The sequence below is a fragment of the Chiloscyllium punctatum genome, chromosome 5, assembly GCF_047496795.1.
Source record: "Chiloscyllium punctatum isolate Juve2018m chromosome 5, sChiPun1.3, whole genome shotgun sequence".
Taxonomy (NCBI): domain Eukaryota; kingdom Metazoa; phylum Chordata; class Chondrichthyes; order Orectolobiformes; family Hemiscylliidae; genus Chiloscyllium; species Chiloscyllium punctatum.
The window spans coordinates 78,378,855-78,399,647 of NC_092743.1; the positions used below are offsets into that span (position 1 = coordinate 78,378,855).

The following is a 20,793-nucleotide window of genomic DNA, read 5'->3' on the forward strand; positions in this document are numbered from 1 at the left end:
CCACCTAATGACTGCAGATACTGAAAACAATCATAGTGATCCTCAGAAATCACTGTTCTGAGATTACATCACTCAAGGTAGACACCAAGCATTGGGCAGATGGTGTTGCCTGATAATATCATTAGTCATCCAAAGATCCAGACTATGTTCTGGAGATGTGGATTCAGATCCCACAATGGTTGATGGTAGGAAATTGATTTCAGTTAATGAATCTGAAACTAAAAGGTGATCTTTATAAATAATAATTATTGTGTTTTTAAAAAAACCTTTGGATCTTCGATGACTTGTAGGCAATTAATTCTACTGTCAGTGCCTATCCTGGCCTACATATGATTTCAGGCCTACGTGGAACTCCAGACCTACAGCAATGTGCATGACTCCTAAGTGCTCTCTGAAATAACAAGTCACTTAGTTCAAGGGGCAACTGGGAATGGGCAACAAAACGCTTTGGTCCAAATCCTCAACTGAAGATTTTTACCTTCATGAATCTTTGTGGATTGGTTAGGTGACATGATGAATTTTTAAATTGTTTGGATCCCATATTTTTAGTGGAATCTTATAAATCAGGGAGCAACGTCAAAGGCACAGGCATCTTGGATTGAATGGTTTTACATTTTTGCAGCTGTGTGAACAATATTTGATGTCCTCATTAAGCAAAATGGAAAAATTGCTGTTGCATCCACAGTTTCTAAGAAAGAATCAAGTTGTTCTTTCTGCATTTAAATGATGTGCATTATTTCAACATGACAAACACAAATATTTTGTATCTTAGTACAGTATAGGAAATGCTGACCACAGAAAACTAGGACATTATTCGTTTAGCTCACATGTTTTGCCATAGTGAACAGTACTGAAATGCAGTCCTGCTCTCCAAATGATATGCAAGGATGGGTATTTAAGTAAACTCATTAATCCAAATGGTTAAATATTAAACATTGGAATTTTACACAATGTGGAAAAATTGCCAAAAGACATGCAGAATAAAACTATCTCAGAAAATTCAAAGCTTTTCAATCGACCTTATAATTGTGAAACTCTTTTATAGAGCTTCAACTGAGGCTGAGTGGTGCTGCTGCATTAGGTAAACAGACTCTTTAAAGATACAAAGCTTACTATGCCAGGCAGGCGGGGAATTCAAAGAACTGATAACTTGAAATCTGGACTTGATGAAGCTCATTAGTGTTACGTGTTAATGGCTGAGTCTTTTCCACTCAAAAGTTGTTACTTCAGTCTGATTTGTGAACTTGCTTCAGTGGGGTGTTCCATTCTTCCCGGCAAGCCTCTGGATTATTTTCTGACTCCTCGATCTTTTGCTTCATTTTGAAGATGGGAAACCAAAATGAGACCTGTTCAATGTTTAAGAAATCAACCTTTATGCTGTTTGCAGTTCAGAGATTTAAATGCAGCATTACAACATAGCATTGCATTAACTGAAACATGCCATTAACAGCTGCAAGTAGAGAGCAGCAGCTTTGCTTTGTAAAGATTGTAATGGTTCAGCTGCATCAATATTAGAACTATCAACATTGAAATCTGTGATGTATGCTGGAGACAGGTTCAGTCATTGCCTTCAAAGGGAATTGAAAGTTTTCCTGAGCAAGATATCCAGGCCAATGCAGAAAGAGGCAGGGCTGCAACCACATGAATAACCTTTGCAGAGAGCAATTAACAGGATGGGTCAATTGGTCTCCCTTTGTGCTGTAATTATTCTATGATTCTGTGTTAAATCCCTACAGTGCAGATAGAGACCATCCAGCCCATTGAGTTTGCACCGTTCTCTGAAGAGCATCTCCATCCAGAACCGCACCCCCCTCCCCCCCACCATATTCATGTAGCCCCCATTTACCATGACTCATGTACCTAGCATGTATGTCCCGGACATGACAGAGCTGTTTAACATGGTCGATCTACCTAACTTGCAGAACCTTGGACTGTGTATTGTGGAAATTAGAGAGCATTATTATTGCCCCCGCCCCCCCCACTCCATTATAATTCTGCTCTCTTGTTTTTTTCTAAACTGTAATTTGTTACTATTACTCTAGGCCTGATGGGTAATAGTTGATAATTGGTAATTAATTAGAAATATGGGTTGTTTGGTGGTGGTTAAAAAAAAGTTCAAAAGTGTGTAATAGCATCTCTGGAAAGAAGGTAAAAGCACTTTTGGAGAAGTGGTAGTGTCCCTACCTCTGAGTCAAGAAGCCTATGTTCAAGTCCCATTCGTCCTAGGGGGGTGTAATAACATCTTTGGGCAGGCTGATATAGAAAATATCAAGGGCTGTTTTTTGTCTGGGTTCAGGAAAAATGGATAACAATTCTCTAAAAAAATGAGACAGTAGAGTTCTCCAGTGGTAAAGTGGCAGTGGCCCTAATGTGGGCCAGGAGGCCTGGGTTCAAGTTTCATGTGCTCCAGAAGTGTAAACAGGTTGATTAGAAAATATCATAAGAACAATGGATACATTTTAAATGCATTAGTCAACATAATGGAGATTCTGCAAGGACATGGGATTCTCAATAGATTAAACACAGCTTCCCATGAGTTTCAATTCCCTTCCTAGTGACATTGTGGGTCAATCCACAGCAGGTGGACTGCAATATTTCAAGAAGGCAGCTCAGTAGCATTTTCTTAAGGGCAACAAGGACAGACAATAAATGCTGGCCAGCTAGTGATGTCCAAATTCCACAAATGAATAAATAAATAATGATCCCCATTTTCCAGAAAGATGACAAAACCCACCCAGGCAACTCCAGCCTCATGACCCTTCCATCAAACAATAGAATTGCTCAAAAACTCAGTGCAATCTTAGTGCAACTCTGATACTCCAGACTTCAGCATGTGTGGGGAAATGGAACCATTACATATAAGATAGGTTTTAAAAGTCTAATACTGTGACAGGGCCAGTACCTTGTTTCATTAAAGTGTACCTGCCACCTCTCAATCAGCCTCAAAGGCCTCATCCCATTGCTGCAGGCCTCCACCTGCAGTCCAGTCCCTGTTCCCAGAGTTTAGATGTATCAGGGTGTGGAGGGCAAAGCTCTTTGCAATCCAGTTACATCTGCCAGAATTAGTTGCATGCCCAATAAGCAAGAAACCTTCAGTGAGGGAAGATTCTGCTTTCTCCAAAGCAAATTCAGGAACTGAAAATGATGGCAAGGTAAATTGTAATTGAAACATAGCTCACTAATATAGGCCTAGATACATAGACACACCTTGGGCTGGATTCGATCTTCCTCAGTGAGATGAGGGAGATAAAATGGACACTGATCGCTACACTGATTCCTGTGTCCCAAGTAAAGTGCCAAATAGCCAGAAAGATTCTGAAGAAAAGACCATACTGGACTCGAAATGTAAACTCTATTTCTCTCTCCAAAGATGCTACCAGACCTGCTGAATTTCCTCAACATTCTCTGTCTTTGCACAGAAAACTTGCTCCCCAAACACACAATCAGCCTTGTCATTCTTCTTGCTGCCTTGCAAGTTTGCTGTTATCATCAAAGCTAGTTCCTTATGCCTGTGTTTAGATATAAAAAATATGGTCAGCTCTTGTGACTTGGAGTTGATATAAAAAAGTAAAATAGAGATGATTTTCATTGTTGCAATTACACTTGCTGTGAACATGGTGTGCACACATAACTAGTGGACTCTGAGAATCGGCACTGTAGGTTGATAATTAGACGGGTAATTTTCTGGTCACAGCTAGAATTATAAAGATTCCCCTGCTCATAGATTTAGCTTTTATGAATTATGATGGCATAAGAAAAATTTTAAAATGTTACTAAAGCCACATAGACGATGCCACCTTCCACTGCAGAATCTGGTGCTGTGCTCAACAACAGGCAGTGCATCAAATTTTAGGAAGATAAATCCAACATGGTTAGTTATTGGATAGATTGATTACAAGTTGTGAAGAGGCCCTTAGAAGACACAATGTAAGATATTAAAGGGGAATGATAAAGATGATATGAAGTGGATGTTTACCCATGTGGTGCAATCTCAAAAGGGACATCATAGTTTTCGAGAAAGAGGTGGCAGATTTAAAACAGATGAGGAGAAATTCCTTCTGTCAAAGGGTCATAAATCTGTAGAAATCACTACCCAGAGTCCGGTGGACATCGGATATTGGAAAAATTTAAGGAGCTGATAAACAGACTTTTAATTAGTAATGAGTTATGGGGAGTGGTCAACAAAGTAGAGTTGAAGCCAAGATGAGATCAGCCATGATCGCATTAAATAGCAGAGAAAGCTCAAGGGGCTGAATTGCCTACTCGTGCTTGGAGTTCTTGTGTTTTCTGATGAACATTTCCATTCTCTTGAGAAGAAGTTATCTAACAGTCAGAACATCAAAGCATACATCAGTGAAGGCCATTCTGAGTATGCACAGTGGCTTTGCCAAATTGTAGGAGATTAAGATCCCAAGAACAGGAAGAGTAGACAAGACATGAGATTGATCCCTATCATCAGTTTGTCAAGAGGACTGAATAAAAGTGATATTTTAATCTGTGGAGGGTGACCTAATCATTGTGTGCATAATAATAAACAATAAATCTAAGAGCATTACTTCGGAGGTTTTAAAAAAATTTGTTGGTGGGATGCGGCTACCAGTAGCTGGGCCAGCTACTAATTGCCCATCACCAGTTGCCTCTTGATCTCTGTGGCTTGCTTGGCCATTTCAGAGGGCAACTGAGAGTCAACCACATTGTTATGCATAGGCCAGACCAGGAAAGGATAGTAGATTTTCTTCCCTGAAGGACATTAGTGAACCAGATGTGTTTTTATAACAATCAAAATGGTCATCATTCCAGGTCTTTTTAAATTAAATATAAATTTCATCATCTGAAATGATGGGATTTTGAACACTTGACCCCATACATTAACCTAAGGCTTTGGATTTCTCATTCAATGGCATTACTGGTATGCCATTGCCTCCCCCAAGGCAAGAGATAATTAAAGCCAAATTTAACTGTTGCTCCGAAATCTTCATTTATATAATTTGGCCATGGAACAGATTTTGAAGATGATAACAGAGACAAAATATCATTACGGTCAACTGCAATGCCTGAAAAATAAAACATTCTTTGATGTTTTCATGACAGCAAGCCCTTGTTTGTACTGAGATTGAGATCTTGAAATATCTTTGCTCAATTATAATCCTTAGTTCAGATTTTCATATGAGCTAGGAAAATCTGATCAAGAAACTTTTGAGTCTTTGAAATGTATGTCCTCATCATGTGTCTGTTTCGCCAGCAATTAACATTTTCATATAGATTCTGCATTCACATCGCATTTTTTGAACCAGAAAGGAGAGTACATGGAGTGTTGGCGTGAAGGTGGGAAAGTTAGAAGATCCACTTTGGTTCTCCAATACACATCCATCAAAGTTTCACCTGCACATCCACCAATGTCATTTATTGTATCCGTTGCTCCCGGAACACCCACACCAATCAACCCCACCACCCTGTGGCCCAACATTTCAACTCCCCCTCTCATTCTGCCGAGGACATGCAGGTCCTGGGCTTCCTCCACCGCCACTCCCTCACCAGCCGATGCCTGGAAGAAGAATGCCTCATCTTCCACCTTGGAACAGGAAGCCCCAGGGCATCAATGTGGACCACCAGTTTAGTCATTTCCCCTCTCCCCACCTTACCCCAGTTCCAACCTTCCAGCTCAGCACCATCCTCATGACCTGTCCTACCTGCCAATCTTTCTTCCCACCAATCCATTCCACCCTCCTCTCTGACCTATCACCTTCATCCCCACCCCCATCCACCCACTGTACTCTTTGCTACCTTTTCCCACCCTCCTCTCTGACCTATCACTTTCATCCCCACCCCCATCCACTTATTGTACTCTTTGCTACCTTCTCCCCAGCCGCAGCCCCACCCCCCTCCCATTTATCTCTCCATCCTGGAAGCTCCCTGCCTTCATTCCTGATGAAGGGCTTTTGCCTGAACCGTCGATTTTCCTGCTCTTCGGATGCTGTCTGGTCTGCTGTGCTTTTCCAGCACCACTCTAACCTCGACTCCGATTTCCAGCATCTGCAGTCCTCACTTTTACCTCTCCAATACAGCAGCCTAGTTCCCTTCAAGTATTAAAGACTTGCTGAACTTACACACTTATCCTTCACTTATCCTTCCCATGGCACCCCATGCCTCTTCAGGCTGCTTATGGCACCCTATGTCTGTAAACCCTCAACCATCCTCTTCCACATATGCCCCCTTAGATCTCCCATGTCATCCAGGTCACTCTCATGCCACCTCATATATCCTTCATAGCCACTTACCAAGTATCCATTCTTCAGGAATAATGCATTCCAAATGGGAGTTATTGTAAAATCATAAGGACAATGATAATCTTCAAATAATGCAATAAAATGTAAGGCTTTAGGTGGAAAATGTGCAAGCATCTTTTCTGAGGTTGAAAATCATCTCAGTGAGAATCACAGGAAAGCCTTCTCTGCCAGCACACTGTTTTCATGTGCTCATGCAGGCTTTGGGGACTCTTGAAATACACCTCCTTTGAGAGTTCATGACCACTGGGGAAGCCAGCTGAGGTGTCAGAGGTCAGGACTATTCTGAAATGTCAGTGTGAAATATGATGACACCTTCAATTGTCACTCTTAGATGCTGTACTTTAACGTAGATGTATTTTTATTGCAACAATTCAGTATAGAGATCTGTGCTACCGATGAATCTTGAGCACCATTATGTAAGTACATTACTGCCATTAAGTCATTACATTTTTAAGATTACTTATAGTGTGGAAACAGTCCATGCCGACCCTCTGAAGAGCAACGCACCCAGACCCATTCCCCTACATTTACCCCTTCACCTAACACTAGGGGCAATTTAGCATGGCCAATTCACCTAACCCTGCACATCTTTGGACTGTGGGAGGAAACCAGAGCACCCAGAGGAAGCCCACGCAGACATGGGAAGAATGTGCAAACTCCACACAGACAGTTGCCTGAGGCGGGATTTGAACCTGGGTCTCAGGTGCTGTGAGGCAGCAGTGCCGCCCACAATATTTCTATTTGAGAAAATGTTAAAATAGCTTCATAAATATGAAAAAAAATGTTTGAAGGGATTTAAATGTGCTGAAAGCCCTGAAAAAGGCTCTTTTTCATTTGAAAGGACAAAAATATCCAGGTCCCCTCCATTTATTGAGAAGTAATCAGCTTTAAGTGCAGAAAATACCACCTCTTCTTTGAATTTCAAAATTTGCATTTGATAAGATAACTGTGGCCATTGTCATTGTTTGTCTACTGTTCCAAGAGCTGGTGTCCTTTTGCACAGTTGCACAAGGGAATTGGCTAACAGTTTTACAAGGTTGTAGTAACAAGGAAGGAACTGAGGACATAGTTACTAAGTTCTCAGATGACACAAAGGTTGGTGGAGGACAGGTAATGTTAAGGAATTGGGGAGGCTGCAGAAAGACTTGGATATGCGAGGATAGTGAACAACTAAGTGGCAGATGGAATACCATGTAGGAAAGTGTGAGGTTATGCACTTTTGTCGGAACAATAGAGCTATAGACTATTTTCTAAATGTCTTTGGAAAACAGAAGAACAAAGTGACTAGAGAGTCATTGTTTCGGATTCTCAGTTAGGAAAGCAAATGCAATGTTACCATTAATTTCAAGAGGGATAAACTGCAAAAGAAGGGTTGTACTGCTGAGGCTATATATGGCTCTGGCCAGACTGTATTTGGAACATTGTGAGCAGTTTTGGGGAGCGTATCTAAGGAATAATGTGCTGACATTGTAGGGCTTCTGGGGGAGGTTCACAAGAATGATATTGGGGATGAAGGGCTTGTCATATGAGGAGTTTGAGAACTCTTTGTTTGTATTTGATGGAGTTTAAAAGGATGAGGGTGTTTCCCATTATAACTTGCAGAATATTGAGAGGTCTGGATAAAGTGGAAGTGAAGAAGATGATTCCACTAGTAGGAGAGTCTACGACCTGACGACACAGGTTCAGAGTTAAGAGATGACCCTTTAGACTTGAGATGAAGAGGAATTTCTTCAGCCACAGATGACTAATCTGTGGAACTCATTGCCAGAGAAGTCCATTTCAGCATTGAGTGTAAGTAAGACTGAGATAGATAGGTACTTGATTAGTATAGGGATGAAACAACCATGATTGAATGGAAATAGATAGTGTTGAAAAATGTGCTAATTGATTAGCAACTGTTTCTCTCTCAATTAACTGTGCTGTGTAGACAATTGTCCTGTGTTATTACTTTAAGAGATGGGAGATCAGTTAAAATTTCGGCTGTGGATTGGATGGGACTGGTTCAGTGATATCATTAGAGTAACATTAGATTATTCATTACTAATATAAGTTAATTTATTATTGCTGAAAAAAATACATGTTATCAAAGTTTTTCATCTTGCATCATCAAGATAATTTGCAAGAATACTAATTCAAGGGACAAACCAACTCCATGACACGAGAACTCTGATTAATTGGCAAATAGACTCGGATTAGTACAGATACTATCAGAGACAACGCTGCCATTAATGCTGATTTGGCATTACACTGTTCTGGGAACAAATTATATTAATACACAACTTCCAAACTTGCAAACAGAACTCTTTTCAGTCATGCCATAGTTTGTATGTGCCCCCTCATCATACAATGTGATTTCCTTTGTAGTGCTTTACTCCTGCAGCCCTTTCCTCTTCTTTCTGAAATATTACTTTCTGATTATACCGGGGCAAATGGTTCACAGTAATTAACCTTTAAAAAATATTATTCATATATCAGCTATGACAGTGAATCTACATGACAAGGTAAAGGGGCACAAAGAAACTACACCATGACAGAAAAGTAATAGATGTCAACTTTAGTCATCTTACCGAGTTAACCACTCCATTCAAAGACTTCTTGGTCTTGAGTTTTAATCTTTCTGAGGATCTTTTCTTGATTATCTCTTCATGCAAAAAATATGCACGATCCCTTTGAGCTTCTGGGTAAAATGATGACAAGATCAATATTTTCAACGTTGCAATTTTGGCAGAAAGCAAAGTGAGTAACACAAGGGCTGAAGTTATCGTAGTGAGTGGGATCCACATGTCATTAATTGTAAGAGTTGGTTCAGGAAAGCAATCACTCGGAAACAATGGTGCTTTATAGGAAATACTTGCCTGTAAAAAACAAAGGGAATAAACACTTTAGTTAATGTATTCAATCAAACCCCATATCCGTGGATTCGGTTTCCACGGTTTCAGTTATCCATGGTTTACTGCGGCCTGAAAATATTAAATGGAAAGTTCCAGAAATAATTGATTCATAAGTTTCAAATTGCATTCCATTCTGAGTAATGTGGTGAAACCTACCGACTCCGTTGTACTCAGTACAAGACTCATCTCTCTTTGTCCTCTGTACCCACGCTGGCTCGCTTTACTCGCATCCAGTTAGCCTCTAGCATTCTTGTTGTCTACATTTGTTGTCATGTTATCACAGTTTTGTTGTGAAAATAACTCTTATTGTGCGTAATTTATTAATTAAACTTTATCATAGATATGCATGTAAATAAAAAATGACTTTTACATGCAATTTGCTATTATCCGCGATTTCGGGCATCTGCGGTAGGTTTGGAATGTTTCACCCATAGATACAGACAACTGAAGCACCATCAACACACAAGAAACTTGACACTATCCAGAACACTTGATTGATATCAAATCCATAAACCAATTAACATCCTCACCACCAATGTTCAGCAGCAGCAGTACTATTTACAAGATGCACTGCAGAAATTCACCGAATTTCTTTGAGCAGCACTCTATGACCACAAACATTTAGAATGACAAGGACAGAAAATACATGGGAACACCACCAGCTGCAAGTTCCCCTCCAAGTCTCTCACCATTCTGACTTGGAAATATATCACTGCTTCTTCAGCGTAGCTGGATCAAAATCCTGGAACTCCAGCCCCAGTTGCATTGTTGGTTTTCCAACAGCAAATCGACTAAAGTGATTCAAACTCACTACTACCACCTCCAGGGCAACAAGGAATGGACAACAAATGCTGGCCGAGCCAGTGATACCCGCATCCCCTGAGTTAATAACAAAAAAGAGTTTTTTTTGGCGTGACCAGGAGAAACTATTTCCATTGGCTGAATTATGCAACAAATGCTTATGATTTGGAATGGACAATCTCTGAGGGCAGAAGCTAAAGGTTCAATAGTGGCTTACATAGGGGAGTTAAGTAAATACTTGAAAAGGAAAAGAAATACAAGGTAAGGAAATAAAATGGGGAGTGGGAGTAACTGGACTGCTTTTTGATAGAGTTGGAGCAGACTCAATAAACCAAATGGTCTCTTTCTGAGCTGTAATTTTGTTTGATCTTGCATTGTCCAGTTATAATATAATAATTATCCTAGACATCGGTAGAGTATATTGATAAAGTATACTCAAATATGATCTGAAGTATATTCAGTTTGCAAACATATGTAATAGAGACAGAAGAAGACCATTGGGCCCTGCCAACCTGCTCTGCTATTCAGTAGGATCATGGCTTATCTATTTATGTTTTGAAATCCAAATGTACATTGACTTAATTCTCTGCCTTCAAGAATTTAGTGACCTCTACCTTAAAAATATTTAAGTGACTTTGCTTCTACCATCTAATGAGGCAGAGTGTTCCAAAGTTAGTCAAGTCCCATCAGAGAAAGATTTGCCTCATCTGTGTTTTGAAAGGGAGACTACTGATTTTAAAATAGTGTCCCCTAGTGACAGTCCTGGACTGACTCATGAGAGAAAACATCTTTTCCACATCCACCTTGTCAATAATATTCTGGATCATAAACACCTCCATCAGGTGACCTCATATTCTTCTAAACTATAGAGGAAACAAATTCAATCTATCCAACACTTCCTCATAAGACAACTGGCTCATTCTGTTTATCACTCTAGTAAACTTTTTCTGAACTTCTTCCAGTATTTTACATCCTCCCTTAAATAAGAAGACCAAACTGCAGACAATATTTCAGATGTGATCTCACCAATGCCCTATATAACGGAGTTAAAAATCACACAAGACCAAGTTATAGTCCAACAGGTTTATTTGGAAATTCTGAGTTATTTTCCCACATTATATTCCATAAGCCAGATTTTTGCCCACTCAATTAACATATCTATAGCTGCCTGTAATTTTCTTATGTCTTCACAGCATACTTTCCTGCTCATCTTGATATTGTCTACAAATCCAACTGCCATGCTTTCCTTCCCCTCATCAAAATTGAGGTCTCAGCAGAAAAACATGCAAGATTCCACTTGTCACCTGTTCATCAGATCACAAAAAGTGTTCCCATGTATTTTCTGTCCTTGTCCTTCTAAATGTTTGTGATCATAGATTCAGAAAGTGCTGCTCGAAGAAGTTTGCTGAATTTCTGCAGTGCATCTTGTAAATAGTACTGCCACTGTTGAACATTGGTGCTGAAGGAGTGGATGTTTGTGGATTTGATGTCAATCAAGTGTTCTGGAATGTGTCAAGTTTCTTGTGTGTTGACGGTGCTTCAGTTGTCCAGGAATACACCCATGCACCCATTTCTGCATGCACTCTGCTTAATGCCAACCAATCAAGCTTCTATCTGTGCTAACATATTAAACTCTACACCATGAGCTTGATGTGCCCCATAATAATCAACGATGTGGTATACTATCAAATGCCTTCTGAAGATCCAAGTACAATACATCACAGACTCTTCTTTATCCAGAGCACATACTTCCCTGAGGCAAACCTTCCTGATTTTTCTCAATAATTTTGAATTTGTCTTAGTGTACAGCATAATCTTTTTAATGATTGATTCTAACACCTTACCCATGATAAACATCAGGCCAACTGTCTCACAGCTGCCTATTTCCTGCCTCCGAGGTAAAAACAATGACTGCAGATGCTGGAAACCAAATACTGGATTAGTGGTGGTGGAAGAGCACAGCAGTTCAGGCAGCATCCAATGAGCAGCGAAATCGAAGTTTTGGGCAAAAGCCTTTCATCAGGAATAAAGGCAGTGAGCCTGAAGCATGGAGAGATAAGCTAGAGGAGGGTGGGGGTGGGGAGAGAGTAGCATAGAGTACAATGGGTGAGTGGGGGAGGAGATGAAGGTGATAGGTCAAGGAGGAGAGGGTGGAGTGGATAGGTGGAAAAGAAGATAGGCAGGTCGGACAAGTCCAGACAGGTCAAGGAGACAGTTACTGAGCTGGAAGTTTGAAACTAGGATGAGGTGGGGGAAGGGGAAATGAGGAAGCTGTTGAAGTCCACATTGATGCCCTGGGGTTGAAGTGTTCCGAGGCGGAAGATGAGGCGTTCTTCCTCCAGGCGTCTGGTGGTGAGGGAGCGGCGGTGAAGGAGGCCCAGGACCTCCATGTCCTCGGCAGAGTGGGAGGGGGAGTTGAAATGTTGGGCCACGGGGCGGTTTGGTTGATTGGTGTGGGTGTCTCGGAGATGTTCCCTAAAGCGCTCTGCTAGGAGGCGCCCAGTCTCCCCAATGTAGAGGAGACCACATCAGGAGCAACGTATACAATAAATGATATTAGTGGATGTGCAGATGAAACTTTGATGGATGTGGAAGGCTCCTTTAGGGCCTTGGATAGAGGTGAGGGAGGAGGTGTGGGCACAGGTTTTACAGTTCCTGCAGTGGCAGGGGAAAGTGCCAGAATGGGAGGGTGGGTCGTAGGGGGGTGTGGACCTGACCAGGTAGTCACGGAGGGAACGGTCTTTGCAGAAGGTGGAAAGGGGTGGGGAGGGAAATATATCCCTGGTGGTGGGGTCTTTTTGGAGGTGGCGGAAATGTCGGCGGATGATTTGGTTGATGCGAAGGTTTGTAGGGTGGAAGGTGAGCACCAGGGGCGTTCTGTCCTTGTTACGGTTGGAGGGGTGGGGTCTGAGGGCGGAGGTGCGGGATGTGGACGAGATGCATTGGAGGGCATCTTTAACCACGTGGGAAGGGAAATTGCGGTCTCTAAATAAGGAGGCCATCTGGTGTGTTCTATGGTGGAACTGGTCCTTCTGGGAGCAGATATGGCGGAGGCGGAGAAATTGGGAATACGGGATGGCATTTTTGCAAGAGATAGGGTGGGAAGAGGTGTAATCCAGGTAGGTATGGGAGTCGGTGGGTTTGTAAAAAATGTCAGTGTCAAGTCGGTCGTCACTAATGGAGATGGAGAGGTCCAGGTAGGGGAGCGAGGTGTCAGAGATGGTCCAGGTAAATTTAAGGTCAGGGTGGAATGTGTTGGCGAAGTTAATGAATTGCTCAACCTCCTCGCGGGAGCATGAGGTGGCACCAATGCAGTCATCAATGTAGCGGAGGAAGAGGTGGGGAGTGGTGCCGGTGTAATTACGGAAGATCAACTGTTCTACATAGCCAGTAAAGAGACAGGCATAGCTAGGGCCCATACGTGTGCCCATGGCTTTCCCTTCCCACGTGGTTAAAGATGCCCTCCAATGCATCTCGTCCACATCCCGCACCTCCGCCCTCAGACCCCACCCCTCCAACCGTAACAAGGACAGAACGCCCCTGGTGCTCACCTTCCACCCTACAAACCTTCGCATCAACCAAATCATCCGCCGACATTTCCGCCACCTCCAAAAAGACCCCACCACCAGGGATATATTTCCCTCCCCACCCCTTTCCACCTTCCGCAAAGACCGTTCCCTCCGTGACTACCTGGTCAGGTCCACACCCCCCTACGACCCACCCTCCCATTCTGGCACTTTCCCCTGCCACTGCAGGAACTGTAAAACCTGTGCCCACACCTCCTCCCTCACCTCTATCCAAGGCCCTAAAGGAGCCTTCCACATCCATCAAAGTTTCACCTGCACATCCACTAATATCATTTATTGTATCCGTTGCTCCCGATGTAGTCTCCTCTACATTGGGGAGACTGGGCACTTCCTAGCAGAGCGCTTTAGGGAACATCTCCGAGACACCCGCACCAATCAACCAAACCGCCCCGTGGCCCAACATTTCAACTCCCCCTCCTACTCTGCCGAGGACATGGAGGTCCTGGGCCTCCTTCACCGCCGCTCCCTTACCACCAGACGCCTGGAGGAAGAACGCCTCATCTTCCGCCTCGGAACACTTCAACCCCAGGGCATCAATGTGGACTTCAACAGCTTCCTCATTTCCCCTTCCCCCACCTCATCCTAGTTTCAAACTTCCAGCTCAGTAACTGTCTCCTTGACTTGTCCGGACTTGTCCAATCTGCCTATCTTCTTTTCCACCTATCCACTCCACCCTCTCCTCCTTGACCTATCACCTTCATCTCCTCCCCCACTCACCCATTGTACTCTATGCTACTCTCTCCCCACCCCCACCCTCCTCTAGCTTATGTCTCCACGCTTCAGGCTCACTGCCTTTATTCCTGATGAAACGTCGATTTCGCTGCTCGTTGGATGCTGCCTGAACTGCTGTGCTCTTCCAGCACCACTAATCCAGTGTTTCCTGCCTCTCTCTACTCTTGAAGAGCGAGGTCATACTTGTTGCTTCCTATTCTGATGAATTTTTCTGAAATCTAGGAAATACAGTAAATTAACATGATCACATCAACCAGCTCATCAGCCATTCCTTTCAAGATTTCAGGACCCAGAGATTTGTCAGCCTGCAGCTGTATCAGTTTGCTTGGTATACCCACTTTCCTGGTGGTTGCAATTTCACTAAGTTCCTCTCCTTCTTACATCTCCTGGAATGTTGCATCTATTGGAATGTTTTCTATAATCTCTATTATAAAGACAGAGCAAAATATTTGTTATATCATCTGCAGTTTCCATCTTATGTACTTTTAACTCCCCATTCTAATTCTAAAGAGGATCAACACACACTTGGATTCTTTTTAAATAACTATTGCTAGCTGTTGTTTCTAGCTCATTTCCTTTTGATTAATCCTTTAATCGTTCTCTGCCATACGTACATTCTGACCAGTTATCTGATCTACAAGCATCTTCGTGTAGTTATTTGCTTCTTGAGCTCACTGCAATGGTTGCAGTTCGTTCTATTTAATTTTGTTACGCTTGCTATTTTCTCAGTTTTAACTTTGATAAGCATCAAAGATGATTTAAACCTCCCTCGGCTGGTTGTGGTATGTGTAGTGTGACATGGGTGATAGCAAGATTAGAAACCCACTTCTATCAATATTAACTGGAAATAAATAAAACTTCTGAGACGTTCTGGCCACAACATTTTAGCACCGACATTGAAATGTTTGAGAAGATGGAAAGGAAAATTATTCGAAGGATAAGGGGTGTCTATTACATGAAATGAATAGAGAAACTGGGATTGTTTCCCTTGCACCAGAGTAAGTTTAGGAAAAATTTAACAATGGCATTCAAAATCATATAATAAATTAAGGACATCTGTTAATGATTGATATGCACAGGATACAGATTTAAAATTTTAAAAACCAAAAGAACTGCAGAAACTGAAAATCAGAGACAGAAACAGAAATTGCTGGAAAAATTCAGCAGGTCTGGCAACATTTATACAATTTCCATTTTTGTTACAGATTTAAGATCATTGGCAGACACACAGCAGTGAAATGAGTAGAATGTTTTATGTAGTGAGTTAAGATTCTCTAGAATATAATGTCTAAAGTGTGGTTGCAACAAATAAACAAGATCTTTCTAAAGGAAACTGCATAAACAAAAGAAAAAACGGAATGATATCCTAATATACTGTGTGATTGTACAGGAATCTATGTTGCACAGGCTGCCAATTCACAATCACTTACTTTTTCACAAAATCAAAATCAGCTCTGAGTCATTTATGCTACACATATTGAGGCTAATTTCAATTTAATAATTCCCTTTCCTTTTCATTTTCTCGATACTATTGCAAATATAAGAAGCTTTTCAGATATTTTGAAATTTGAATTATGACAACTAGAGATTTTACTGAGACATTTTTGTAAGAAGTATAATCATAGAATCCCTACAGTATAGAAACAGGCCATTCAGCCCATCGAGTCCATACTGATCCTTTGGAGAGCATCCCATCACCCAACCATCCCCCTACTCCTGTAACCATACATTTCTCATAGCTAACCCAACTACCCAAGACAGTATGGACAATTTACCATGGCCAATCTACCTAACATGAACATCTTTGTGGGAGGAAACCTGAGCACCTGGAAGAAACCCAGAAAATATGTCACTTCTGGTGTTGTATGAAAAGCAGATAGACAGGAAAAGAATTCCATTGAGTCTGTCCCATTCATCCATTAATCAGCACAACTCCTATTACCTACCAAATTCCTTGGATAGACAAAGAAGATCTTAAATTAAAACCTGGCTAATTCATAGGAAAAGATCATTTTAGGAAGTCGAATAAAAAGAGTCCAAAAAAGCAAATGATTAGAATTGATTTGAGATTTGAGCAAGGAGCAGGAGTTATTTTTCTGCCATCTCAAGAATGTCCTGATTCTTGGTACTTTGCTTGTGCTCCGAGCTATCCACATTCATGGAATTAGAAAACCATAGAACCACAATAGAACCAGAGAACCCCTCCAATCCTTCTGCCACTTAGCTTGAATCTAAGTTTTTTGAACTCTGGTTTTTGAACTCTCTGCCATGGGAATCGGGATCCTCCTGTCTGCTGTATCTCTAGCCCCACAATTTTCATACCTCAGTCATGTCACCCCTCAACATTCTCTGTTCCAAAGAAAACAACTCCAACCTCTCCAATCTCTCCTCGTAGCTACAATTCTCCAGCTCTGGCAACATTGTAATAAATCTTCTCTGCACTCTCTCAAGAGCAATTACATGGTTCCAGTAATGTAGTGACCAAAACTGCACACAATATTCCAGTTACGGCTTCACCAGTGCCTTACACTGTTTGATCATTATATCCTTATTTTTGTATTCTATACCTCTGCCAATGAAGGATAGCATTCAACATGCATTCCTTACAACCTTTTTTGTTTGTACTGCTACCTTTCGGGACCGGTCTCTCGCTTAATGTACCTGTCTCAAAATATTCCCATTTATTATCTATTCCCTTTTACTACTTGACCTCCCTAATTGCAGCACCTCACTCATATCAGAGATGAAATCGATCAGCCACTTTCCTGCCCACTCTACCAACACATTGATCTCATTTTGGAGTTTACAGCTTTCCTCGACACTATCCATGACACAGACAATTTTTCTGTCAGCTGCAACTTTCCCAATCATGTCCCCATGTTCAAGTCCACATTGTAAATGTATAAAAGAAACAGTACGGGTCCCAATACTGAGCCACTAGATCACCATTTGAATCAGTTTTCCATTCACAAGAGCAGCTGTCAAACATTATCTTTTGTTTGATGCCAACTTTGGATCCAATACGACAAACTACCCTGTATCCATTACACTTCCTTTATCAATCCTCGTTGTCACTTCATCAAATCATTCAATTGAATTTGTAACTCATGACCTCCTCTTTAAAACCATGTTGACTATCCCTGACTATTCTATGGCTTTCGAAGTGATAGTTTATACGATCTCTCAGGATTGATTCTAACAATTTGCCCATCACTAAAGTAAGATTAACTGGCCTAAAATGCCCCGTATATTGTTCAAAATCCAGTTGATATTCAGATTGTTCAAGTCTCCTACTATTATTGCCTCTTATAGCTACAGACAGAAATTTATCTATATGTGTGTTCTTCTGGCTCCCTCTTACATTTGGGGTCTGTAGTATACTCCCAGTAATGTGACTGCCCCTTTTGTTTACATCCTGCCAGTGACAATTCCTAAGGGAATCACGACCATTTCCTCAATCCTACTGGTAAAGGAAATCCTACTGGCTAGAGATTCCATCTCTAATCCAATTGTGATATGTGGGGATTCTTTTTATTCATTCATACAGAATGTACCAGTACACTACAGAATGCCTTGAGAGAAGGAAATATCTATGAATGAATATCTGATAGAAGGTCATTGAACATGAAGCATTTACTTTGGTTCCTTCAAAGTTGCTGTCTGACCTGATGAGTTTTTCCAGGAATTTTTATGCTTTTGATTTCTGATTTCCAGTATCCACAGTATTTTGTTATGAGAATATTTATAGATACGAGGCCCAGCTGTTAAAACCAACGGGCCTTTTCATCCAGGTTAACTGCCCACAAATGCTATACATATATCACTCCCACACTGTTAAAATGAGGCCCCCAGTTTCCCTTGGCCATTAAGATAATTTTCCATGAGGAGGGATCACCAACCCTGTCATTGTTATAAGAAGATCTCACTTTTCTGATTGTGAGTGTTCTCTCCCAGTCACTAGGATGAATTCAAGAACTAGTTGTCAGACAGGAGGAGTTTACACTGTTTGGTTGAAGAACAGCACTCGTCAGCCTCAAACTATTTTCCAACACTAGGAATATATCCAAAATTTTTCAAGATTTAGTGAGGGCTGCTTCCTCTTAAATGCTGTAAGGCAGTGATAACCAAACCCTAATCCCCGTTTAGGATGGCAAGCATTCTCCTCATTGCTTGCTAAGAGAATCAAATTCTTATATTCACCTGACCTAGCTCACCCCCCCCCCCCCTCTCAATTATTACATACACTTCAAGGATTGTTATGGCACAATGGTAGTGACCCTATCTCTGAGTTAAAAGACTGTGTGCAAGTCCTATCTGTTTCGGAGGTGTGTCTGAACTTGTTTATTTTTTAAACATCAATACATCTCAAATAAGTATTCCTGTTCCAAAGAAAAAAATTCAAGCTTTCCTCAATGTTAAACTTTTCCATTCCAAGTAACATTCTGTGGTTGGCTTTACAACTGTTCAAAGTTTTATCCTTTTTTAAATACAGGGGTATCATAGGACCATTTAAACTTTTCATGGATAGTGTAAAATGTCTGACATCAGTTCATTAAAAACTGTAATGAAAATGTGCACCAGTGCAGCCTATCTCAATCCTTGTGTAAGATAATTAAAAGTTGTGTTTACTCTCCATTGATATTTCTTCTTGACATAAGATTATGCAGAAAAAGGAAAATGACATTAAACAAACCTTGGACATTTTCATAGTTTCAAGTAAACAATGTACTGACATTGCTGGAAATCTGAAATAAAAAAAAGTGCTGGAGAAACTCAGCAGGCCTGGCAGCATCTGTGGAGAGAGAAACAGAGTTAATCTTTTAAATCCAATATGTCTCATCTTTAGAATCATTATTTTTGTTGTAGTTTGGCTTTTTAACCATGATGGGGGAGGAACAGTCACACCTTCTGCTGCTCTCAGCCAAAACCCCTGAATGTCTCACAGACATATATTGCTATTGGATGACAGGATTGGATAGGAACAAGAACACCAGGAGACTATTTATTCTTTCTTGTTCATATGCAAATTTCCTCATTAATCTGGACAAGGCAAACAGAAATGGAAGTTTTTCATGTATGTTTACTTCCACTTTATATGCTGGAGACGTCACCCACAGGACACTTCAATCAGCTTCTTTGACGTGCATTGGTCACATTACAAACTACCAAATTTCAAAGGACTATTATTTGAAACAATTGTAGTCTAAAAGCTATGTAGACTTTCTGTTACTTACTTTTGAGAACAAATTAAGGTCCATAGTAGGCAGAGACACAAAATGTATTCTTATTGAAGAAATGAGCAGATACAGTCCATAATCAATCAATATATTCATTCCCCAAAAAAGCAGGTTTGCCAAAATTGGAGCAAAGAATTTCAGAGTGTTTTTCCGTTCCTTTTCTATTAATTTCAGAGATGGGATCTTAATTAAATGTTTTCTCTCTTTTTTTGTCAGTGGAAGTAGAGCAGCTTTTCCTTGCTTACTTCTCCTTTCATCCAGCTCTACAAACTGCTTGGTGATAAATACATTTTCAAAATCTGTATTGCACACATACTTCCTAATATACAGCCCACTGGCTATTAAGACCAGCAAAAGACTAAATGCAACCATTATACTTTTGGAAACCATGAGGACTCCGTCAAATGTTGATATGATGCTACGACTGAGATTCTCCAAATGATGTTTCGTTTCATCAAGGTAGGCTTGTAGCTCTTCATCTATTCTATCTTTTACATCAGTGGAAATAATTATCACTTCACTTTTCTGACTTAGAAAGTTGGGCAACCACCGAATGACGTCAATATATCTTTGTAGAAGATCGTTGATAGATGACACCGTATGATTCAAGTAACAGATGATGCATTGTGACAACCCTTTTAAATTATGAAAGCTGTTTTGGGCACAGTTGAAGAGCACCACGCCGGTGCCAGCCGTGATCAGAGCGTTCCGTCCTTGTTGTGTTCCACAGGAGATGAGGATGATTAGTATAAAACATCTGAGGTGCTTTGAGAGAAACAAAGCTCCAGGAATGATGGTAGTAAAGATTCCACACACTGTCAGACTCACTTTGAGGCTGCAGTATAATGCTCGTAAAGATATATAGAGAATGCCACTGGCCCCCAGCCCCATCAGAAGGCAAAGTGAAATCAGACACACAATATTCTTCAGACCAGCTTTCCGTTCTGATACAAACAGGTCCCAAAGAATCTCTGACTGTTGCTTTATTATCCTGAGAAGAGGCATGTTTGTTCAAATGATGTTCTCTGCAAATCCAACAGAAATTACATTAGAAATGGCATAAAAATGAGTCACCAGCCAGCTACAGTCCTTTAATGGCTGATTTCTTCTGTTTATTTCTACAATTCTACAACACTTCTGTTGCTTTTATTTGTGGTTTTATGATTTGAAAGTAATCAGGGATCATATATTGTTTGATGTTGCCAGGGTTGGAGGATTTGAGCAATAGGGAGAGGCCGAACAGGCTGAGGCTGTTTTC

The 20,793-nt window shown here is 41.0% G+C and overlaps 1 protein-coding gene across 1 annotated transcript; it reads right to left on the minus strand.

Annotated features, from left to right (window-relative positions):
• Positions 1-1,226: 1,226 nt before the first annotated feature.
• LOC140476794 (dendritic cell-specific transmembrane protein-like) lies at positions 1,227-20,540 on the minus strand. Its single transcript, XM_072569589.1, has 3 exons — positions 19,533-20,540; positions 8,855-9,142; positions 1,227-1,346 (listed from the first exon to the last, which is right to left on the minus strand). The coding sequence occupies exons 1-3, from the start codon at positions 20,538-20,540 to the stop codon at positions 1,227-1,229; spliced, it is 1,416 nt and encodes a 471-aa protein (XP_072425690.1).
• Positions 20,541-20,793: the final 253 nt, after the last annotated feature.